This window comes from Rana temporaria, chromosome 1 (assembly GCF_905171775.1).
Source record: "Rana temporaria chromosome 1, aRanTem1.1, whole genome shotgun sequence".
Classification (NCBI taxonomy): domain Eukaryota; kingdom Metazoa; phylum Chordata; class Amphibia; order Anura; family Ranidae; genus Rana; species Rana temporaria.
In genome coordinates this window covers 283,173,593-283,199,695 of record NC_053489.1, presented here as the reverse complement: position 1 = coordinate 283,199,695, position 26,103 = coordinate 283,173,593, and the positions used below count along the sequence as shown (strand labels likewise).

The following is a 26,103-nucleotide window of genomic DNA, read 5'->3' as shown; positions in this document are numbered from 1 at the left end:
AAGTTTGATATGCATGTTTAAGTCTACCAAAAGCTTAAAAAGTTTTGTCTGGTGTTGGGCTTTTTTTTATCGTATTCATCAATCTTCTTATTTTTTTCTTTTTTTTTTCTCAGTTTGTCTATTGTGTTTATGTTATTAGAAAAAACATGTTCTTTCTTCACACGGATGACTGCATAATCAAGTCTGTGTCACAGCCAATTATACAGGTTCTATTTTTTTTTTCTTTAGGTGTGGCCCAAAAGAATTATAAAGAACATGGGTCTTCACTTTATAGAATATAACTTCAGGAGCTCTAATCCTAAGAGCAAGGCAGAACACAGAAGGTAAGTTGTTGCCTTTTCTACGCTATCTTTTTATTTTTTTTCAAAATTAGCTTTATTTGCAATAAATAAAGGAATTGTATTGTTTTTGTTAAAAAATGAACCAAGACATTGTAGAATAATATACTCCAATGTAGAATGTATTTTTATTTTATTTTTTACAGTTGCTCTGGGCAAAAGCAAGTAAGTGCCTGTCAGTGCTGCTCACAGTGTCTATCACAATAAACATAAAATGATTTTGTATTTAGAGAGGCAGATGAGATTCATGGCTAGTCACTTGCTCCTCCTATTCATGAAACACTTGTACTAAGAAAATCTACTATTCAAATACTTTAAAAAGTATTACCTCCTTTTATGATTATCATTTGAACTCAGATACTGATAACGCTTTTATTTTTTTCTTAACATTTGCAGTAGGGTAAAAGATCAAGTCAATTTAATGCATATCTAGTTACATTCAGGCTCCAATGATACCTTCCATACCTGCACTTTGTAACTGTCCTCTTTTCATTGTTTGGATGTTAAAGGGCAGAGTCACTTTAGATGCGAGAAAAACACATCCTTATAAAACCAATGTTTAAAAAATCTGTAGACTGCAGTGAATAGTATTTGTTGAACATATTGAATGGTAACATTTTATGTTAGCCTGCATGCTCCCTTTAACCACTTCAGCCCTGGAAGGATTTACTCTCTTCCTGACCAAGCCCTTTTTGCGATTCGGCACTGCGTCGCTTCAACTGACAATTTTTTCCACAAATAGATCTATCTTTTAATGGTATTTGATCACCTCTGCATTTTTTTATTTTTACTTGCTACTTTGCTATAATAAATATCCCCCAAAAATATATATTAAAAAAATTCTTCCTCAGTTTAGGCCAATATGTATTCTTCTACATATTTTTGGCAAAAAAACGCAATAAGCGCATACTGATTAGTTTGTGCAAACGTTTATCATGTCTGCAAAATAGTGGATAGATTTATGGCATTTTTACTATGATTTTCTTTTATTAGTGCTTTATTATGACTGCGACCTTGCACATTGGACAGATCGGACACTTTTGACACATTTTTGGGACCATTGACATTTATAGAGCGATCAGTGCTATAAAAATGCACTGATTACTGTATAATTGCCACTGGCAGGGAAGGGGTTAACACTAGGGGCGATCAAGGGGTTAACTGTGTGTTCCCTCACTGTGTTCTAACTGTGTGGGGATGGGACTAACTAGGAGAGATGACAGATCACTGTTTCTACTTTGTAGAAACACACAATCTGCCTCCTCTCCTCTGACAGCACAGGGATTTGTGTGTTTATACACACAAATCCCCATGCTGGCTCTCGAGCATGCAATCGTGTCCGCCGGCCACGTGCATTGGGCCCCCGCTGGCGGCTCTATAAGGCCTGACGTATGGGTACGTGATTTTGCGCACCCGTGCAACTTTGCCAACATATATCGGCGTGAGCCGGTCGGCAAGAGGTTAAATATACTAGTTGTCCAGCTGTAATGTAATGCCTTTAATATTTGACCAATGGACTTGGATCAAATAAACAGATATGGTCTTCTTACTTTCTAACTTTCCTCTGACTTCACTAGCAGTATTCGTGTTCCAGGAGAGTGAGTCCAATTTTTTTAACCAGCCACACAATTTGCATTTCAGAATGAGTTCAGAAATGGTAGCCTCCTTGTTTCTCTTTTTCAATAAAAGGCACTTACAGTAGCACTACTTCTTGAGGAATAAAGAAACAGTTTAAGGTGTAAATCATGTTTTTTTTTAAATATTTCTGCAAAGCCTAATGTTTAAGATTTGTGAAGCAAATTATTTGTTCTAATAAAACAATTAAAGACAAATCGTTAAATCTTTTCATTCATTTGTTAATTCTTAATGGAGGAGTGGGGAATTCTACTGGACCTCTGGACCTGAGGAGAGAAATTGTTTCACTCATTGAAAGCCTCTGTCTGGAAAATTCACTCTAGAGAGAGTCACTATAGATGCTAGGAAAATTCTCTCATTCATTCATTTGTCCAGGTGACTACTGTCAATGGGACTAAAAGTGAGGGAAAATATAAAAGTTTAGACTGGAACTGGAATAGATGGGAAATTTAGATGGGAAATGTCAAAATAAAACCTTAATTGTGCGTTCACCTTTCAAGACCCGTGAGTGTTGCTCTCTTTTGGATTATATGCACTACAGTCTTTGCTGTCCACCCAGACTAATGTTTTATCTCTGATATGTGTGCAGTTGCAACCATTGGATATTTTATATATATATATATATATATATATATATATATATATATATATATATATATATATATATATATATATATATATATATATATATATATATATATTAGAAGGAAGAAGTATTACAGGGAACAAGGGAACATTTTACACCTGATTTAGGAAAAGTGTGGCTATGCTGCTGATCCCCTATTAACTCTACTTTAATAAGTAGTTCTAATGTAAGGTGACACTTGTAACACTATCTGGTAATGTAATTAGCAACATGACTTGCATATAGAGAGAAATTTGAAGCAGGCTTGAAACTTACAGAAGCAGAATTTGTGCTCATTTTCTGTAGCTTAGTTATCCTATTAAAAAGGCAATAAAACTTCAGAAAACGCCTATAAAATATATAAATGGGCATAGTTCCAAGGGAAGAAGAGGATACAATTAAACCAAGGGTGTGTCATTGTGTGAGACAAAGACAAAACTACTGGATTTATGAGAGTTAAAGCAAAAAAATTACTTGAAGTCATTTTAGCCGTTAAGCAGATGATAACAAGTAATCAATTGTTTATAGAAAATAGAAGGGGAAGAAAATGCTAAAACCTGATCAGGATATCTTAAACAAATACATTTAACATATGTGGGTCTCATGTTATTTATTAAGGGGCCAAGTCACATCTTTGCATTGCAGTAATGCTCATGGCAATACACATTATATTTATTGCTGTGTTGCGGTAAAGCAATGCACCTGCATTACAGCATGCCACATGGTTGCGTTAGAAAAAAATGCATTTGGGTAGTTTGGAAGCCTATTCATTTCAAAGGGGTGCCTTAATGAAGCGCACTGGGACACATGATATAACACATTGCAAAAATGTAAATGGCTCTTCCAGTAACAAAAATTACTAAAACAAAAACTTCATATTAATTATAATTACATATAAAGGTCAGAGAGCCAATGGTTTAAAAGTTAGTATTTGGCTTGCTGGCTTATATTAGTTCATTTATTCTAGTTTGGTCACTGACACTTTGATGTTCTGTCACAAGCAAAGATCAGCAAACTATTTTGAGTATTCTGACATTCAGCCTAGACTGCTCATATTTACTATACATTGATATCAACACATTTTTCGTTGTAAGCTCCAAAATTTACATTGTGATGACTTTTATAAAGTTCCTGCTTAATATGACCTTTTATCCTTCCTGTGCTATCATCACGTTCACACAATTAGTCATGCAGTGCTTTCTCATCAAATACAACACCCAAATAAAATAACTGGGGGAACATAGAGGACCCCAATTACAGAGTACAATAGAAGGCACATTTACCTAAATTGGCACTTTGTGTGGAATCAAGAGAATGGAGGCAGCATAAACTGTTAGACAGCAATGTGCTAGTCGTCAGATACAACTAAATTTGTATTTTAATGAGTGTGAAATTCTATTAGATTTTGTATTTATTTTTTTACTGTCTATGTCTCCTCTAAGGAGATTCATCGTCTCCATTTTGGTCAATCCAATTTTTTGAGTTGTCACCAGAAAGGGAATAGAGAGTAAATCTATGTTCATTGATAAATGTGAGGAAGGGTTTACCACACTTCCTTTCACTTCCTAATGTGTTTAATGGACAGGAAGTGAAGGGAAGCCTCCCCAGTGGGACACAGATCGCAAAAAAATAAAATAAACATCAGTACTGTAAAATCATGTGCGTGTAAACATGTTATGATGCATTGCATTGTATGCATTTTAAAAGAGAAGTTCGGGAATAACATAAAGAAGAAACCCAACAAATTATATTTACCTACTGTAGTTGGCTGCAGCACCGATCCCAGCTGAAGCTGTTCCCTGCCACATTAAAGACCGATAACGGAGGGATTAAATACTGTTGAATCCTCAGCATTTGGTCCTCAGCTGCACTCTGCTCTGCCTCTACTGCACTCACTGGATCACTGGGCTGTGGAGGGGGCAGAAGCATCTGGCTTAGGCTCTCAGCAGTTCACTGAGAGGCTGTGCCAGCTGATGGTCCAAGCTTCTGAGTAAATCCCGACCATATGGTTGGGATCTTTTTTGAGCCTGGACTGGCTCTGTGATGTAAGCCAACAGCATGCTTTCTTTGTTTCTTTGTTGTAGAGTTTTTATGCATTTTAAAACTAATGTATTTATTTAAATGCTCATGCTAATGCATGCAGCATTTTTTCACACAAGCTGAAATACATAATTACAGAGGAGCATTTGTAGCGCTCTTCCACCTTAGACCAAGTAAGGGCCCTTTCACACGGGCAGATCAGTAATGATCCGCCTCCGTGTGTCCGCCTTGCTCAGCGGGGATCCTCCGTAAAATCCCCGCTGAGCCGTCGGCTGACAGGGCGGTCCCCGCACACTGTGCAGGGACCGCCCTGTCTTTCCTCCGCTCTCCCCTATGGGAGGATCGGATGAACATGGACCGTATGTCCGTGTTCACCCGATCCGATCCGCCAGGCGGAAGAAAAATAGGATTTTCTTCCGTCCGGAAAAGCGGAGCTTTGCGGAGGCGGGTGATTACGGGTGTCAGCGGATGGCCTTCTTTTGTATGCAGTTAAAATATTAATATGGTGTGCTAAAAAAAAAGCAAAAAACATATATTCATATATAAATTCTGAAAAAACATACAGTATAGTAGGTAAATAGAAATGTCAAGTTTGAAAGTTCCCTGCAAGATGTGCAAGCAAGTGAAACAGCGTCTTTTCCTGAGATCATATATTTGTAGTGCCACCGCTTAACACCTTCACCCAAAGTGATACTGGGCTACTCACTTACCAACTTCATATGACCCCCTTAAGTAAAGAGTTGTCATAAAGTGCCTGTGTAGCAGGACATCAAGGTCACCCTATAAACAGCCTCAGTATCACAGGCGATGCCGTCAATTAAATATACATATCCAGATGACCAGCATTAAAAAATCATGCAAAGCAAGAACAAGATAAAATAGAAAGGGCGTAGAAGCAGGAGAATACGCCCTCTGAAACGCGTTGTCATAGCAACCCAAGCGTCGGACATCAGCTGTCTCTATCCTATGGCCATGTTGTTGTGCACACAGGCTGGATCTCTTTGTCATCAGAGGATCCTCGATGTGAGCAGGCTTTTCGCATGCAGCTTGTCGGCGGCTGCATAGTAACACACTGAGAACTTTGACTGTCAGTCTGCCCTGCATCCAGCCTGGAGCACTGCACTCGGGAAAGCCACCACAGCTTTACACAGACACACTTCTTATCTGTACTAAATGTGAGTGTTTAGTGTTAGTTTAATACTTTTTATTTCTAAACAATAAACAGCATTGCACTAGGAGCTGGTGCGCTCTGTCTTTCAATTTTATCTTTGCAATTGTAAGTTCTCCCGCTGGTTGATGGAAATGCACGGCTCATTACATACCACACCGAGTTAACCCCTTCATTGGTGAACACTTCAGACTCCTTAAAAATATGTTTTATTGCACAGGATTAATAATTTTTGTGGATTTGTATGTGTTCCTTTTAAGACTCACTGGACTCTAGCGTTATGTTGGTATTTTTTCTATTTAAAGCAAGAACAAGGTCTCTCCATAGTGTAAAAACTTTTGAAAGTATTTACTAAGCAAAGAAATACACTCACATATTATAAAAAGATTGCCCATGTAAAATACATTCACCAAGCCGGCATAGACATCCACTTCCTTGACATAAGTAGTAGGCTCTGCCAACAGTGTTTGGTCATCAAAATACATTTTCCCGGGACAAAAAGCAAGACCCAAAATGACAGCAGAAGTTCACAGATGTGCCATTTAATTTTGGCAGCTGTGCAAATCCTCACCTAATGTAGAAACCTCAAGGCAATGACCAAATCATACATCAGGCAGGGAATGTCTTGACCAATGCTAAAAATAGGGAAGATGTATACATTTTTTTTTTAAGAGTGGACCTTGCATTTTGACTTAAAGTCCAGTTTAACTGGTGGTATTTCTGATGGATTCAAGGTTACTACTACTGTTAAGTTCATCATCACATTTAGAGGTTTAACTAATAGTAAATTGTTTAAAAAAAATAGGAAGATATTAAATAATGCATGGAAAAAACATATACATTTATTACCAGTACTCAGGGTATAGTGGTAATAAATTTACCCAAATCAAAGGCTGTGTGGTATGATCAAATTAGAGAGTACTCAATAAATGTTGTCTTTCATAAAAGCGTGCAAATAACTTTAAAAAACTGCTTCAAATTATCCTCTTTAGCTAACATGTTCTATTCTTCCATAGTCACTCTACATTAAATAATGGTTACTCTGTCCGTCAGCTCTGTATGCAACCCCATGGGGAAATTTACTAAAACTGGTGCACACAGAATCTGGTGCAACTGTGCATAGTAACCAGTCAGCTTCTAACATTAGCTTGTTCAATTAAGCTTTGAAAATAAAACCTAGAAACCGATTTGTTATTATGAACAGCTGCACCAGATTCTGTGTGCACCAATTTTAGTATATCTCCCCCCTTATGTTCTTGAAAAGGGCACACTTTTGCTACATTGGGGGTACTGATCTATTCTCTTCCCTCTGAATCATTGACTACTGGATTGCTTTTGTCATACATATGTTATAAACTTACTGCATTTTTATCTGCTGTTTCAGAAAATGGAGCAACAATCAACTTGCTCTGTGGTTCAACAAATGCTGCAGGCCAGCCATCAAATAAAAGAGACATGCACTGTAAGTAAAACTGTATTGTTTACTAATATATACTGAAAAGATTTTCAAACATAAACTAGATGCATGGAAGTAGTAAAAGTAATGAAAATAGCTCATGTATAATGTAACGCTTACTGTATGTTGACCATATAATGTACTTCGCAATATAGAAACATATTGAAAAATTACAAGGACATTTTCATTGATTTACTCCACAATTGAAAATTATTATAATGAATCTATAAATGACAGGTTGCTGTGGTTGAAAGCTAGTAGATAACTTTGAGAAAAGTATAGAGTTTTACTGTTAAAGTGTATGTAAACCCAAGTAATAAACTCCTCTTATTTGCCCTCTTTTGGTCTGTTAAATAAACCATTTAAAATATTTTGTTATATCTTTTTGAGTGCAAAGAAAGAAAGTTGTATTTACCATAAGAATTGTACGCCAGCCCCACTATAACCCCTACTCTACTCAGCATGCCTCAATGTTGTGAGCAGTACAGAGGAAACAGAGTGCAAAATCTGGTGCAGCTGTGCATGTCGGCCAATCAGCTTCTCACCTTAGCTTGTTCAATGAGGCTTTGACAAACCAAAAATAAAAAATGGAAGAGGATTGGTTTCTATGCAGAGCTACATCAGATTTTGCACTCTCCAGTTTTAGTAAATTATCCCAATAGGGTTAAACAAAAATGGAGGGGTGGGACCTGTGTCCCTCAATAGATCAGAAGAAAAAGGGCATAAGAATTCAGAAACAGCTAAGATCGTCAAAGCAATCCAACTGAGGGTTGGGCTATAGCTATTGCCCAAACAAATTTGCGAATCATCCACATTACAGAGGTTTCTGAAGAAACAATTCCAAAGTCAAAGGTAAATGAAGTGAATCCCCTGCAAGAGAGGGAAACTACCACACACAATGAAAGGGCCATGAAAATGCTCTAGAGCAGGACTAAGAATCACCAACAAGGAAACTAGGAAACTTATGCCTGCTAGACCAAGGGGCCCCCACCAGTGAAAGTCTGGAGGACCAACCAACAATCTATAAAGAACAGAGGAAAAAGCAAACTACTTAAATGGGAGGAAACTTGACCAAACAATGAGATGTTGTCAAAGGAAAAATCACTGGGTTTACCCCCAGAGAAACAAGTCCCTGTCAAAGAGTTATAGGAAAAAGAGGTATCGGGTACCACAAAGGGTGAAAACACCTCTGAGGGCAAAGAGCTTCCCTGCAGGGAGGAGTGGAAGTCTGAATGAAATCCTACTACCAAGAATAAACTACTACCAAAGTAGAAATCAGAGGTTCCAGGTTGTAGTGAGACTAGCTAACCCTGGGGAGATGTACAGTGATATGCAGCAACATCAGAAGAGTGGAGAGGGACAGCTGAAGGAGTTGTCTGAGTCAAATATCTAGATTAAAGGCCACAGAGGGTGATTTGGACACCCAGTTGCGGTAAAGATTAACTGTCCTCGGTCCCAGCAAGATGAACAACAAGCCCCTCACTTGTGGAAGGAGGCTGCAGAAGGATGACCAGAGGGTTAGATGGCCTCTGGTTTTGAGCCCCACCGTGTGTGGTAGGCTCTAAAAACCTATTTGCTACTACTGCTGTAGTAAATGATGAAGAATGGGGTTCCTCCACTCTTTCTATAGATCTCCTATGTTAAATTAGGAGCACACTCTGACTTCTAGCAGTGTTGCTAATAATGTTCTTAAGTGCAGGTCTGAAAAGATGATGTCTCTTGAAGGGTAACTGAGTCAGATGTCTCTTGGACATATCATGACATTCCAGGCATAGGGAGAGAGTGCCCAATGAATGTGATTGGACATTAAACCCATGCAAGACAAATGTAGATGCTTGTAACAAGCTATCACAATTAAAGCTTAAAGCTTGAGACATTTGCTCAAAGTTTTATAAAAAAAACAGAGCGTACCCCAGCAATGAAGGGATCCTCTATAAGGGATTCTATCCATTATTACACAGATTGACTTAATAAAGTCACTGCCAACACATGCCAGAGAGTCCCACCAGGAAATTCAAACTGGGATCTAGGGTATTTAACTGTCTGTCAATGAAACCTTAGAAAGTGAGAACACCATACACTTGTTAGATTGTATGCTTGTCAATGTGGATCACTGGAGCATCTATGTTGGGGGAGAGACTAAAAAGTAGCAAATTCTCTCTAAAAACACTCTCAGGAGGAGCCCAGGATCCTACAGTGTGTTTCCAGCCCTCATAGCGGATTGATTTAAATTACAGGTGGGTCTTTTCAGCTGTAGTAGCTCCAAGGGACTATAGCAGGGATATGCAATTAGCGGACCTCCAGCTGTTGCAGAACAACAATTCCCATGAGGCATAGCAAGACTCTGACAGCCACAAGCATGACACCCAGAGGCAGAGGCATGATGGGACTTGTAGTTTTGCAACAGCTGGAGGTCCGCTAATTGCTTATCCCTGGACTATAGGCTTGGAACAGCAGGCTGATTCTCTAGGCTCAAAGGCCCCCAACGGTGTGACATGGAGGTAGCTCCCAATGCTTCAGCCTAACAGACCTTACTTAGTAATTGAGTCTTCAGATGCAAGGTCACACCAATGGTTTTGCCACAGCTTTGGACCCAGAAAGTGCTCTGAGACTAACCAGCACAGTACACTCCAGCGTGGTAAGCGCTACAATGCAGACACATGACATTCTAGTCCCACAATTGTCTAGTTAGTCCTGTGAGGTCTGGGTATGGTTTCCAAAGTTATTGTTGAGGATATACAATTCCTGATAGCTACCATGTATATACTTGTTTAAGTGCAATGCAGGAATCTTAAAATAAATCACTGAGAAAAAATAGGAATGGTATAACCGGGAAAATATTCCACTAAGATAAAAGGTTAGCAAGAAATAGTTTTTTTTTTTTCTCCAGAGTTGAAGAAATGGCATCCAATCTCCTATGACACTAGCAATAACTGAGGAATGCTGGGTAGAGGAGGGTTTATTTTGTATATGGCCTATAATTTGTTTCTGTTTGTCAGTGTCTCAACCTCCTGTAAGCAGCAATATATCTTTTTTCTGACTTGCTGTGCCCCTTGACAATTGAGAAATATTAGTTGATTTTCTAGAAATTCAGTGAGCTCTTAAATTGCTGCAGTGAACTGTGTGTCCCATCCCTTCTCATATTATGAACTTGAAAAGAAGAGGTGTTGTTCTGTAGTTCTAACACACTTCCTGTCCTAGGATAACCACATTGCTTCTTCAAAGATACCATGCAATGAGTGAGTGTTGTCACCTTAGGGATGTATGTTTCTGACAGGAGGGAAAATAAAGGTAATAAAAGCTAAAAAGAAGACTAATGCAGCTTCCACATGTAAAGATTGGTAAGCTTCAGTACATTACACTTGGATTTATATACACTTTGGGGTTGATTTACTAAAGGCAAACAGACTGTGCACTTTTTCCCCAGAGCTTAGTGAATGTGGTGAAACTTCTCTGATTCCCATCACCTAATTTGCAAACAAAAATGCTCTTAGGGAGATTCACCCTCTCTATTTACTCTATTCAATAAAATGAAGCTTCAACACATTCACTAACTCTGGGGAAAATGCATTTGCATAATGCACAGTCTATTTGCCTTCAGTAAGGCCCCTTTCACATTGGGACGTTTTTCATGCGGTACAGCGCTAAAAATAGCGCTGCTATACCGCATGAAAAATCATGCCCTGCACTCTTCAATGTGAAAGCCCGAAGGCTTTCACACTGAAGCGGCGCGCTAGCAGGAACGCTCGAAAAGTCCTGCTAGCCGCTTCTTTACCGCGGTATAGGAGCGGTGTGTTCACCGCTCCTATACCGCGCCTTCCCATTGAAATCAATGGGAAAGCGCGGTAATACCGCTGTAATACCGCGGTAATACCGCCGCAACGCGGGTGGTATTAACCCTTTTTCGGCCGCTAGCGGGGGTTAAAACCTCACCGCTAGCGGCCGAATATCGCGGTAAAAACGATGGTATAGCCGCGCTACAAATAGCGCGGCTATACCGTCACCGTGGCTGAGGCTTCAGTGTGAAGCCAGCCTAAATCAACCCCTTAAGTTTCTGCCATTTCTATTTGGACCGTTTGCTTCTGTGTTTACAATCCCTGGGAGTAGTGTATGATTTCCACATTTGCATCAATTTTGCAAATGATGTTGGTTTTAAAAAATTTGCACAATTTTGAAAGAATAAAAATGTTGCTCTGAGCTCCATCATGCCACTTGCCTAAGCAAAAATTGCAGGGTCTTTGGCTCCTGTCTACATTGTGATTGTTTTGCTTTATAGTGACTAAAGAGAGTACAACATATATTGTTTTCAAATAGACAGACCTCCTCAGTAAATATGATTATCAACAGAATGCAGAATATGCCTATTAGTAAATATGGCACATTTATATATTTAAACTATTGATATAAACTGTTTTTTTTTAAAACATTAAAGTGGATGTAAACCCAATTTTTATTTTTATTTTTTGATGTCACAATGTAGAGTATACAATTTCCTATCATCTGTGCCCAGTCTTGCCACACAGAGTTAATCCAGCTCTGAGCAATCCTATTTTATTGTTCAGTGAAATAAAACAGACTTACAGAGAAAAACCTTAGTTCGTTCCGCCCCCCTTGCTGTAAGTGACAGGTTATTTACATATCTCATGCACTAGCCTGGAAACAGGCATTATTTTTTAATTCCCACCCCCACTCCTTTTCTGAAGTCATGTGGTTACTTTTCTGGATTTTGACTGGATGTTAGTGATCATAGCAGAATTTAGTGTAAGAAATACACAGGACAAAATGCATGTTGACAAGGGGAGTGTAGAGGAGGGCGGGGAGTCTACTGACATCACGACTCCACCCACAGAGCTCCAGACAACAGATCCACCCACAGAAGCTGCAGTTTTTCAGTTCTTATAACAGACAGAGGGGAGACATTTGACAGGTAAGGAATCATGCAGGAGGCATGTATATCCTTATAGATCAGCACTATGGCAGTAGTTTAGAAAGGATGAGAGTGGATTTACACCCACTTTAACTTACTTTGAGCTGATTATATAGTTAAAGGAAAAAACCATTGAAAAGCCTACTGAGTAACCATTATGTGTTTTGTTTTTTTTTAATAATAATTAACACTCAGTAATATCATGTTAATAAAAATACCCCTAGGACGCACATGAAGTACAAGGTGGAGCAGAATGGGCAACATCTAGGGTTAATCCCATGGAGGATGCCAGTGCACTGGAGAAGGCAATTACAGCCAAAGGTAAGAGTTTTTAGCTTTAAAGAAAAAATATATATAAATATATATAAACATACATACATAGGTATATATAATTATCATATTTAAATAGTCATGCAAAATGACATTGATTCCTGAACACATCTTGCATTGAGGTTGATTTACTAAAGGCAAACAGACGTACCACCTTGCAAGTACAGTTGCTCCATAGCTTAGTAAATGAGGGGAAGCTTTGCCGATTCCCATCATTCAATCATGTGCAAACAAAAATGCTGCTTTTTTTTCCATGCATGTGATTTGGTATTTTTTTGCAAAATTAAGCTTCATCTCATTTACTAAGCTCTGGAGCAAATGAAATTGCAGAGGTGCAACTGCACCTGCAAAGGGTACAGTCTGTTTGCCTTTGGTAAATCCACCCCACAGTATATACACTTAACATTCCAATTAAGGAAAGTGACCGAAGCCCAATCAGGATAGGATCATTCAGCATTATATGTTGGGCAGTCATTTATGTTGTAGCCTGAACAATGAAACACGGTAGATGAAGCAAAACTACTAGATCAGACTGATTGACTCTAAATGTGGGATAAAAATACATCCTCAAGAATACATAAACACTATTAGAAAAGAAAAAAGAAGACCCCCTTTACACCTGTTCAATGCAGGTTAATGTTTTTGCATTAAAGCGGAGTTCCACCCATATAAAAGTCAGCATCCACAAAAAGTGTAGCTGCTGACTTTTAATAATCAGACACTCACCTGTCCAGCGATGTGGGTGAACGAAGCTCCGCTCCTCTCCCCCTACTCTCCGCGGTGCCGGAATTGTGGCTGTCGGGCATGCGCTTCACATCCGCGAGCCGCACTGCCCGCTGTGATTGGCCGGGCAATCTTCTGGGACCTGTGACGTGTCCCAGAAGATTGCAGGGAGAAAGGGGGAGAGGTTAACTTGCTTTCCGCGCTGCGGGGCCCCCGAATAAAAGCAGGCAAACAAAGCCCCGCTCCTCCCCCCTCTTCTCCCCAGCACCAGCATTTTGACTATGAGCACCTGGCTGTGGCTTCACACATTGTTAATGTGCGAGCCGCGGTCAGCGCTGTGATTGGCCGGGCAATCTTCTGGGACCTGTGACGTGTCACAGAAGATTACAGGGAGAGGTGAACTTCTTTCCGGTGCTGCGGAGGCCCGGTAGGAAGTGGGAGCTGGATACCTCTGTTGTACTAATCCATAGTACAACAGAAATTATTATTAATACGCTATCGGGTTTAAGTTCCGAACCCTGATTGGTTGTGTTATATTTGTCTGTACATTATTCTGTTGCTTACTGAAGAGGATTGAAAAGGTTGTATGGCAGTGCTGCCTTATCTAATTCAATTACATATAACATAGTTTGTGCAAGTTTAAGTGTGAAACTGATTATATGGGCCAGATTCTCAAAGGGCTTACGACGGCGCAACGCCATTTGCGCCGTCGTAAGTCCTAATCTGGCCCGGCGTATCTATGCGACTGATTCTTAGAATCAGTTACGCATAGATATCCATTAGATCTGACAGGCGTAAGTCTCTTACGCTGTCAGATCTTAGATGCATTTTTTTTCCCGCCGCTAGGTGTCGCCGACGTTGTTTTCCCTGTCGTCTATGTAAATTAGCTATTTACGCGAGATTCCCGAACGTACGCGCGGTCGACGCAGTGAATTTACGATGTTTCCGTAGCTTTTGCGACGCGTAAAGTTGCCCCTGCTATATGAGGGGCAACCAATGTTAAGTATGGCCGTCTTTCCCGCGTTGAAATTTAAAAAAGTACGTCGTTTGCGTAAGTCATCCGTGAATGGCGCTGGACGCCATTTACGTCGAAACCAATGACGTCCTTGCGACGTCATTTAGCGCAATGCACGTCGGAAAATTTTAGGGACGGTGCATGCGTAGTACGATCGGCGCGGGAACGTGCCTAATTTAAATGATCCACGCCCCCTACCTGGATCATTTGAATTAGGCGTGCTTGCGCCTGAGAATTTACGCTACGCCGCCGCAACTTTACAGGCAAGTGCTTTGCGAATCAAGCACTTGCCCGTAAAACTTGCGGCTGCGTAACGTAAACGAGATACGCTACGGCCGCATAGTTTAACGCCGATCTACGAGAATCTGGCCCTATGTGTTTAAAAAAATAAACAATCAGTGTAAGTTATAATGCTGCAAGAACAGGTCAGTGTCACATTAAAGTGGATGTAAACCCGATTCATGAAATTTGAGCTGGGCACATATATCTGCAGTATTTTGTTATCTCTTTTCAGTGAGCCAAGTCTTATTGCTCTCTTCTAAACGGTTCCTCTGTTATCAGCCTGAGAACTCCTGACATCTTTTTTGACTTTTTAGACAAAAGCAGCCTGAATCTTTTGTCAAAGGAGGTTGCTAAAATAGATTAGCAGAGAGCAGCTCCTATTACAAAACAGCTCTGAGAGTCTCTGCCTATGAGGAGAGGGGGTGTGTGCCTTTCCTCCAATAAGCAATGTTAGCTATCTTGGCTGTATGCCCAGACATCACACTCTGTGTTACCCAGGAAGAGAAAATCTCCTAACACGATCTGAACTTTCTAAACACTATATAAATGTGAACACAGCAGATATACATATGAAACCTATGTAGTGAGATTTGGTAAATCTCTGTGTATCATCTGAGGCTGTTCACTTCACTGGGTGTATGGAGGGTTTACATCCACTTCAAAGTATATCCTAATGGTGTTTTGAATTACCAAGATATAGCTACCAATCTAGTAAATGTTATTCTTTACATGATCATATTTGTCTTTAGGTGTTGATGAAGGAACTATTGTTGACATTTTAACAAAAAGAACCAATGAACAACGCCAAGAAATTAGAGTTGCTTACCAAAAGAAAACTGGAAAGGTATTGTATGTATAAATGCAATGTTAGTTACAAAATATTAACCCCTTCATTATCTCTCTTGCATTTTTAGGGTGCTGCTTGAGTTTGAGTACCTAAATCTTTATTTTTAAATTGTGACCACATTGTTTGTAGCTTTATATTCCTTTATGCTAAACCACCATGAAAAATATTTGGTTCATTCAACATGTCTTTGGGATTGGCCAGAGATGTTTTTTTTTATTTGGAATAACCCATGCAATCCATACATACAAAGAAACCAAAACAAATAAGTTCAGAAATTGAGATAGATGTAATAAAATGGAATGACACAGGAAAAGAGTATTGAATACATGAAGTAAGGGAGGTGCAAAAAAGCATTGAAATCCATGACACAGTAATTAGAAAGCCATCCTGCCCCTTGTCAGTTCAAATTAATATCAGCTGGTTCAGTCTCTGATATATGGCCTATAAAAAGTTGTCTCATTACCAAGGTGTCACACAAGAAACATCTCATGGGTAAAAGCAAAGCGCTCTCTCAAGACCTTCACAACCTTATTGTTTCAAAACATACTGATGGCATCGGTTACAGACAAATTTCTAAACTTCCGAATGTTCCAGTAAGCACTGTTGGGGTCATAATCTGGAAGTGGAAAGAACATCATTTTACCATAAACCGGCCTCAACCAGGTGCTCCTTGAAAGATTTCTGACAGTGGAATGAAAATAATTATCAGAATGAGTTCTCCAAGAGCCAAGGACCACTTGTGAAGAGATTCAGAAAGACCTGGAATTGGCAGGTACACTTGTTTCAAAGAAAACAATTAATAATTCACTCAACCGCTATGACCTGTATGCACGCTCACCACGCAAGACTCCGCTGCTAAAGAAGAAGCATGTTGAAGCTCATTTACAGTTTGCTGCACAACATTTAGACAAGCCTGTGAAATACTGGGAACATATAGTCTGGTCAGCTGAGACCAAAATTGAACTATTTGGATGCCATAATACACACCATGTTTGGCGGTCATTGGCCCTGCAAAACCCCCCAAAAACAAACACCCCCCCATACCAACAGTGAAGTTTGGAGGTGGGAACATCATGGTGTGGTGCTGTTTTTTAGCATACAATACTGGCAAACTTAATTTCATTGAAGGATGAATCAAAAAATGTACCAAGACATTCTTGATAACAATCTGCTGCCACCTCCCAGGATCATGAAGATGAATTGAAGGTGGACATTTCAGCAAGATAATGGTCCCAAACACATAGCCAAGGAAACTATCAATGGGTTTCAAAGAAAGAAAATAAAGCTGCTAGAATAGCCCAGCCAATTGCCTGACTTGGATCCAATAGAACATCTATAAAAAGAAAGAAAGATCAGAGTTCATAGAAGAGACCCATGGAACCTTCAAGATTTGAAGACTGTGTGGAAGAATGGGCCAAAATCATGTCTGAGCAATGCATGCGACTAGTTTCTCAATGCAGGAGGCGTCTTGAAGCTTTCATTACCAACAAAGGATTTTGTACGAAGCATTAAAAAAAATCAGTTTGCGTGTTCAATACTTCTCCCCTGTGTCATTCAATTTTATTACACATAACTTAAATCAGAACTTCAGGATTTTCAAAAAATCCCCCATTAATACACCCCCCCACACAAAACACTAAACAGTTATTGCATTTGTGAAATGTATTACCGTTCAAGAGATATGACTGATTGAATTTTCAGGAAGTCAGCTTTGTGATTCAAAAATGCATCATCTTTTCTGGCAGGTAGGAGGTGTTAGAACAGTGATGGCATTATATCCTCTCTCTCTCTCTCTCTCTCTCTCTCTCTCTCTCTCTCTCTCTCTCTCTCTCTCTCTAACTGTTATCAGACTACATTTCCCATGAATCCTTGTGATTGGAGTAAACGTGGGAGGTACATTAGGCTTGTACATGTAAATGTGAACTCACCCACTTCAACATAAATCCAACCCTCATTCTGCAGCCAGCAAGCCATACATAACACACGGTATGATAGGTTACATCCTTATAAATACAAACTAGTGCAACGTGTCAGTGTCCACCAGTGCCTTATGTCAGGGACCACCAGAGCCGAATGCCAGGGATCACCAGAGCCAAATGTCAGGGAGCATTACCAGTGCCAAATGTCTGGGACCACCAGAGCCAAATGTTTGAGACCACCAGAGCCAAATGTCAGGGACTCCCACCAGTGCCAAATGTCAGGGACCACCAGTGCTGAATGTCAGGGACCACCAGAGCCAAATATCAGGGACCACCAGAGCCTAATGTCAGGGACCACCAGAGCTGAATATCAGGGACCACCAGAGCCTAATGCCAGGGACCACCAGAGCTGAATGTCAGGGACCACCAGAGCCTAATGTCAGGGACCACCAAAGCGGAATGTCAGGGACCACCGCCAGTGCCAAATGTCAGGGACCACCGCCAGTGCCAAATGTCAGGGACCACCAGAGCCAAATGTAAGTGACCACCAGAGCCAAATGTCAGGGACCACCACCAGAGCCAAATGTCAGGGACCACCAGAGCCAAATGTCAGGGAGTATCACCAGTGCCAAATGTCAGGGACCACCACCAGAGCCAAATGTCAGGGACCACCACCAGAGCCAAATTTCAGGGACCACCACCAGAGCCGAATGTCAGGGACCAGCACCAGAGCTGAATGTCGGGGACCACCACCAGTGCGGAATGTCAGGGACCACCAGAGACAAATGTCAGGGACCACCACCAGAGCCAAATGTCAGGGACAACCAGAGCCAAATGTCAGGGACCACCAGAGCCAAATGTCAGGGACCACCAGAGCCAAATGTCAGGGACCACTAGAGCCAAATGTCAGGGACCACAAGTGCAGCATGTCTGTCCCACCAGTGCAGCTTGTCAGGAACCATCACCAGTGCTTTTATTACTTGCCCAACACGGCAAACAATTAACTTGAGGTAGATAGAGATAGGTTGGTGAAAGGAGAAATTGCAGATTCAGGCCTATGGATAACAGAAACAGTCAAGCCTCCAACTAGGACTTTAACTTACGTCGCCACTCCAGCCGGAGTGGGTAAAGTGTACCTGGACAGGCCTCTCACACCAACCTGGCAGCCAGGGTATCACTCGGAACTCTGAGAAGGAACAAGTCTCTGCCACTGACTTGGCTCTGGTAGAAATAGGAGTGGAACCTCTGCCACAGGCCCGTGCTCTGAAATGTAGACGATAGAGCAAATCCTTCTCATTAAATGCAAATTTGCCTGAATCTCCCTCAGGTAGACTTCTTGGTTTTGGGGTCACCGACTGACAAGTTGCAGCATACAACTTCTCAGTGTCCGGCCACCCAGATCCCCGATGGATTGTCTAAGCCCTGTTGGATCACCTGCCTCCGGGCTCACCTCAGACCGACTCCCCACCGAACAGCACAACTCGCTTGGGATCTTCCTCGTAGAATGTGGGGACCCAGTAAGTCACTGGGGCCCCTTTTCAGCTGTAGTTGCTCCGGGCCATGAGGGCCCAGAACTGGGAACTCCTCGTAGCACGTGCGCCCCGGCCTGGTAGGCCATACCGCCGGGGCCCAGGTGCCTCACCTGGAACCAGGAACAGGGGAAGAACCCCACAAAATGGCGTCTGCCCTAGAAGTACTCTCCCCCAGCATGCCTCGCGAGGGATAAACTCATCTGATTGGCTGCTGGCAATCCTCTGGCGCCACCTGTCACCCAGAGATGGAAAGGTATCTCTGGAACACAGAATGGAATCACAGGACAGCCCAGCCTGGCAGAAACCTTAATTTACATAAATCAATTGGATGAGAGCAAAGTAACTCTCTCACCCCCCTCTAAATTTAACATATCACCTGTACTGAAAAAACACAGGCGCTACATATATATATATATATATATATATATATATATATATATATATATATATATATATATATATGTGTGTGTGTGTAATTATTAAATAGTCCAAGGAGTATGAGTGAATTTATAAAAAAAAAAAAAATCTATAACTGTTCATACATGCATGTAAGTTTGTTCTATGCAAATGGAGCAAAATCGAATGTGCTCAGGCGATATTCTCTGCGATTCGAATGTGAAGATACAGAAAAAGCCACAGTATGACCACTAGAGTAGATGGTGCTAAATATCATAGGAAATAAGCATGCTCTTCACGGCTACCTAGTGGCCATATTGTAGCATTTTACACATTCACACATTCAAACTGCAGACAATGTAGCCTAAGAACATTTACTTATGCTCCCTCACAGAATAAATGTACATGCAGTTTCAATAGACATACAGCTAGGTACATTTTCTATACAGACACTTCTGTATGGAACACAGTTATGGCTAGATAGACATGTTTCTATTAATTGTATTCTTTTTATTTTTTGCAGACTTTGGATGAAAGCCTGAAGAATGCTCTCGGTGGTAAACTTGAACCCCTCATGTTGGGTTTGATAAAAACCCCAGCTCAGTTTGATGCTCATGAGATTAAACGTGCAGTAAAGGTATTGTATTTAAAGATGCAGCGTGCAATGTTCTTTTGTTATGCAAAATTATCTCCAAGATAATTTTTTTTTCTATGTTGCATCACAGGGATACATTTTGAAGTTTTATACAGTGAGCATCTTAGTTCTTGGAGAGCTCTATTTATGTCATAATAAATGTATATTTAAAGTGAATGTGGACCTTAAAAGTAAAACGTAATTTGTTGTAGTCACTGTGAACCTATACAAGAATTACGGGTGCAGCTCGAAGCTCCAACAGGTCCTCTTCTATGAATCAACCGCTGGGAGTGCAGGCAAGGAAGGAGCTCGTCCTAGCTCCATATATCAATACAGGAGGAAAAAAAAGGTCCTATGAGCCACACATCACTACAAGACCCTATGTATAAAGTGTGAAACAGCTTTAGCCTGGACTCCAACTGGGCCACACCCCCAATGCATTTTGCCCTGCCCCCGAGGCTTAGTCAAGGGGGTTTCCCATGACTAAGCCCCAGGGGAGGGGAAACATGCATTGGGGGCTGTGTCCTGGTTAAAGCCCAAACTGAGGCCGTTTCACACTCTATACATAGGGTCTAGTAGTGATGTGCGGCTCATAGGACATTTTTTGTCTCCTGTATTAATTTATTTTAGATCCTGCATATAACATTTTAAATTCCTGATATGTTTATATTACTTGATTATCCCAGATACAACCACTTTTGTACCAAATGTGACCAGACTTGCTGTAGCATTTCAGTACAGCTTTGACTTTTCTACTCTTGCCTGGGTATCTCCAGGTACAGTCTGCAGGTAGGCATGCTCATGCTTTCTCTGTCTGCGTCCCTTCCCATTTCACAGATAGCTTCATGTCATCTGTGAAGGTATTTAAATGGAACAGCCTTGGCATATAGATAGCCAGGGCCGTTTGAAGGAATTTGGGGGCCCAAAGCAAAATGGACATAGAGGCCCCCCAACCCCCCCCCCCTGCACACACCCAAAGCCTACAGGAACCACAGCATAGCGATACAGTTTAAGTTCACCCACACTCAAAGACTGGTGCCCCCATCACAGACTGGTGTCTCCATCACAGACTGATCCCCCATCACAGACTGATCCCCCATCACAAACTGGTGCCCCATCACAGACTGACCCCCATCACACTGGTGCCTCCATCACAGACTGACCCCACATCACAGACTGACCCCCCCATCACAGACTGACCCCCCCTCACAGACTTGTCCCCCCATCAGTGGCGTAGCGTGGGCTGTCAGTGCCCGGGGCAAGGCAAGTAATTTGCGCCCCCTAACGCGCAGACTTTTAGTACTCAATGAGTCCCTTCATGCCCCCATCAGACTACCCCCATAAATCAGTTGCCACCGGCACCACCCTTTTATCAGGTGTCCCCATCACAGTGCTACTTTACATCAGGTTTCTTCATTAGAATCCCCCTTTACATCTGGCGTCTCCCATTAGTATGCCCCTTTAGATTAGGTGTGCTCGTCAGATTGATGCTTTACATCAGGTGTGCCCATCAGAGAGGCCCTTACATCAGGTGTGACCATCAGAGTGCTCCTTTACATTAGGTGCCCCCATCACAGTGCCACCTTACATCAGTTGTCCCCATCAGCGTGCCTGCTTAACAAAATAAGGGGCATGCTGATGGGCACATTTTATGTTAAGGAGCACACCAAAATATGCCAATCAGCGTGTCCCTTAACATAAAATGTGCCCATCAGTGTGCCCCTAACATTAAATATGCCCATCTGGGATGTTGACAGCTGTAGATTTAGTGTATACAACGGCTCCATCCTTGGATACTACGGTGACAGTATCCAAGGATGGAGCAGCTGGTACACTCCATCTACAGCCGCTGACATCTTATCGGCAGCCGCCAATATCCACCTGAGCAGCTGGACATCGCTCCTGCAGACTCCATACCATCTTACCGAAGGCCGGGACAGACTTGTGTGCGGCACGCCTGCAAATGCAATGCAGCCTGTGAACATAGCAGCAGACAGACGAGCCAGCTTAGGGGCCCCTTGCTAGCTCGGGGCCCCAAGCAATTGCTTGGTTTGCCTGTCCTGTTGCGACGGGCCTGTAGATAGCTTCATGCCATCTGTGCAGGTATTACCAGGTAACAGCCTTGCCATACAATAGATTGACTGATGTTCTGTGAGAGAAGTTTTCTGACTAACATTCAGTTATGACTTCCTGTGATATTACCTTGAACTTTTAGTGTGATTAATTGGTTCCCTTTAATGATTTATCACCCTTTGAGGAAAAATGTATGGTAGGGATCACATATACTGTACTTTAAAACATGTACATTATAAAGCATGAGAAACACTACTATACAAATGTATGTTGGTTCCTTATAAAAAATGTGTTCCTTTACAGGGTCTGGGAACAGATGAAGACACACTCATCGAAATCTTGGTAACAAGAACTAACCAGCAAATAAAAAAAGTCAAGCAAGCATACGTTGAAGGTACTGGGTCCATGGACAAATTAAATCAATTATATTTTATTGGTATTATATCTATTGTGAATGTTTTCATATTAACAACGCGTTTCACACTAAATTCAGATTGACAGTATCCATGCTGACAGCTGAAATTTAAACAAAGGGGTGGGTATGGTTGCAAATACTATTAAACAAATCTATCCATGTCCATGTTTGGTCAGGGATGTCAGTCATCCATCTCCTGTCCTTTAGTTTACATTTACATTACAGTGAGAAATGCCCAGCTGATGGCCTAATGGCCAGAGAAAATGGTTGTTCGGAAGCTGGTGGCCGAAGCTCCCTAACAGCCAGGTGCCCTGCGGAAGCTGTAATATTTAGTAGTGGTAGTAATACTGCTACTTAATATGATTTTTCTGCATAGCCAAAGGTTCAGTGCTTGGTAAGTGGCCAAGCATTCTATTTGTTTGGCCATCAAAACTTGGAGTCAGACTCTGATAAACCAAAATTCAAACCAAATGTAGTTTTGGTCTGAACCAGAGGCCTGTCCCTATCCAACAAGGGAAGTATCAGATGGTATCTTATGCAATATACAAGATAATAATTACTGCACATATATTAGGTTAGAGGTTATTAAGCAGTCAACATTAATTATAAGGATATCAGAAATAGTGCAGTGCATTAGAATATTATACTAATGATAACATAAAGTACATATATAAAATCCATAAGGATGCCACTGAGATTGGTAAAATGTCCCAACACATCATCCAGGAATGACGCTTCATGCATCAAATATTATGGAGAGAACACAACTTTAGCCCTCAGGTGACACGGCAAGCAGACACTGACAATGGTGAACAGACTCCCTCCACCATACATAATACAGCCTCTCACCTCCTTGATTCGACCTGCAGCGGGTCACCAAACTAATAAAACAATTCATGGGTTAATGGTATCACAGTCAGCAAACCATTGTATCTCCACAGCATATGTTAAAATACAAAAAAGGAACAATCTAGTGCTCTCTGAAAACATCCAGTTTTAATTAAGCCATAAAATAATTTAAAATTACAAACAGAGCACTCGCGAACGAGTGCAGGTATACAGACAAAAGAGGGTTTTGATTTGAATTACCTTAGTGCTAGCTTGCATTTATTGTTAGGGGTGTTTTATATATTTTTCTGCGCTGAATACTCTTTTTAATTTTAACATTAATTATAAAAATATTTTATTTTCAAAACTTTGATAAAGATTTTATACTTAATAAGAACATACATGTAAGTTACTATTATAGCTATGTGAAATTCATAATATTAACATTATCCGCCTCAGAATTCAAAACTGATCCCGAGAAGGATATCAGAGAGGACACATCTGGAGATTTTCAGAAGGCCTTGCTTGCCCTTTTAAAGGTACAGTTGATTTTGAGATATTGAAGCTGATTTACTACAGGAGTTAAGAATGTCCATAAATGCTGCAAAATGTCTCTTATTATCCAATCCTGTGAAAAACGAATTATTGTTTAGTTATTACAACTGCACATGATTGGTTATGTAAAGTGAAAACAGATACAATTTACTGAGTGAATAATGAGCCTCTTTGTGAGATTGTATTATATATATAAAATTAATAAAAAAAAAAAAAAAATTAAATAAAAAAAAAATATATATAATATTTTCAAAATCTGATTGCAGGGAACTCGTAGTGAAGAATGCTATGTTGATGAAAGCCTTGCTGATCGAGATGCAAAGGTACAATTTATAATAAAGAGTTTTTCTTATTTATTGTGAACTACAGTGTATTTATTGGTATAGGTATGTGCTTTAAACAGACTCTTGATTGGGCTAGCTGACATTAGTATTTTTATCAGGCTTTGTATGAAGCTGGAGAAAAGCAGAAGAAAGCAAATGTTGAGGTATTCATTGAAATCTTCACCAATCGAAGCTATCCACACTTAAAAAAAGGTAAACAAGAGAAAGTGATGGTCTATTTGTTAAAACATAATTTCACAAGTATTTTGTCCAACAATGTCATTTGTCTCCGTTAGTGAAAAGATTATCCCTATGTTCCAATGGGAGCAAAAATATGAAGGCTTTATGGTGGCCATGCGACTATTGAGCAGGGTCAAGGGCTCCGTTGGGCTAAAGGGTACTGAAAAGATAACGTGTGGAGGGGGGTGGGGGGGTGGAATCTGCAGGAGGATGGCTGGAAATTACTCACAGTAAAGATAAAAGAGAATATTAACATTTTCAAAAAAGTTTGGTAAATGAGCCTACAAGTACCAAGAAAATGTACCTACTTGTTTATAAGTAACAAATTGTATGATTTTTCATTTCCTCATGCAGTGTTTGAAAAGTATACCACTTACAGCAAACATGATCTCAATAAGGCTTTGGATCTGGAGCTAAAGGGAGATATTGAGAAGTGCTTGGTAGCCATTGGTATGTACAGTATAAACAGTTTACTAAAATACTGACAGGTTGAGTTACTAAAGCCACAGACATTTTCACCTAGATAAGAAAAGCTGTATTCACTTACACCTCCATTCACGTGTACAAAACCCTGCATTTTTAAATTTCCTTGCACATGATTAGGTTTTAGCTGAACATATTGTAGCTTTTATATTCTAAACTCTTTTAGTAAATCAGCCCTTGTGAATCATATCCTGAATTCTGCATATCATTAGACATTTTATGCACATACATGTGGAAATGCAAATATGGTAATATATACAATACATATACAACCCCAGTTCCCAAAAAGTTGGGACGCTGTGTAAAAATGACACAATTTACATTGTGTAAAATTTACACCATATCCCCCCCCCCCCATAGAACATTGAAAACATGCCAAATGCTTAAACGGAGAAAATTAAAAATTGTAAGGGAAAAATAAGGTGATTTTGGAAATGATGGCAGCAACAAAAAAAAAAAATACAAGTGAGGGAAAAAAGTATGTGATCCCCTGCTGATTTTGTAAGTTTGCCCACTGACAAAGAATTGATCAGGCTATAATTTTAATGGTAGGTTTATTTTAACAGTGAGAGACAGAATAACAGCAAAAATATCCAGAAAACGCATTTAAAAATTGATTAGCATTTTAATGAGTGAATTATGTATTTGACCCCTTTGCAAAACATGACTTAGCACTTGGTAGCAAAACCCTTGTTGGCAATCACAGACACTAAAATGCAATACAAAAAAATTAATTCAAATTATGTAATTTGAAGAAATAAAAAGGCACTTTAAGAACTATTAGCGTAAGTGACGTTTTGATATCACTTCCGCCCTAAATTCATATGGAGACGGGTGGGGGGCTATCTTCCCCTCACTCATCTGCACGTCAAGCAGGAGAAAGGACCCGATTGCCTCCGCCGCTTTCCCGGCAGCTCCGGTAAGCGGCTGAGAGCCCTCTCCTTCTGCTGATAAAAGTGATCTTGCGGCGAATTCTGCTGCAAAGACCACTTTTATCTTTAAGTGGACCGCCCGCTCTTGAAGAGGATACCGGGGTTCTGGTAGCTAGCTGCTATCATAACAACGGTATTCCTCTTCAAAGTACAGACAGCGGTCCGGAAGTGGTTAAGGTTTTGAGGCTGACATTTGGTAACTCAAACCTTCAGCTCCCTCCACATATTTTATATGGGATTAAGGTCTGGAGACTGGCTGGGCCACTCCAGAACCTTAATGTGCTTCTTCTTGAGACATTCTTTTGTTGCCTTGGCCGTGTGTTTTGGGTCATTGTCATGCTGGAATACCTATTCATGACCCGTTTTCAATGCCCCGGCTGAGTGAAC

The 26,103-nt window shown here is 40.6% G+C and overlaps 1 protein-coding gene across 1 annotated transcript in view; it reads left to right on the top strand.

The window, feature by feature from the left end:
* Positions 1-217: 217 nt before the first annotated feature.
* The window catches only part of LOC120943142 (annexin A1-like), a 38,176-nt gene continuing 12,290 nt past the window's right edge, over positions 218-26,103 (top strand). The window contains exons 1-10 of the mRNA XM_040356277.1: positions 218-323; positions 7,191-7,268; positions 12,414-12,510; positions 15,289-15,383; positions 19,757-19,870; positions 22,244-22,334; positions 23,643-23,722; positions 24,005-24,061; positions 24,181-24,274; positions 24,656-24,751. Of these exons, the coding sequence (XP_040212211.1) occupies positions 7,194-7,268; positions 12,414-12,510; positions 15,289-15,383; positions 19,757-19,870; positions 22,244-22,334; positions 23,643-23,722; positions 24,005-24,061; positions 24,181-24,274; positions 24,656-24,751 (799 nt within the window). The 5' untranslated portion in view covers positions 218-323; positions 7,191-7,193. The remainder of the gene's footprint in view (positions 324-7,190; positions 7,269-12,413; positions 12,511-15,288; positions 15,384-19,756; positions 19,871-22,243; positions 22,335-23,642; positions 23,723-24,004; positions 24,062-24,180; positions 24,275-24,655; positions 24,752-26,103) is intronic.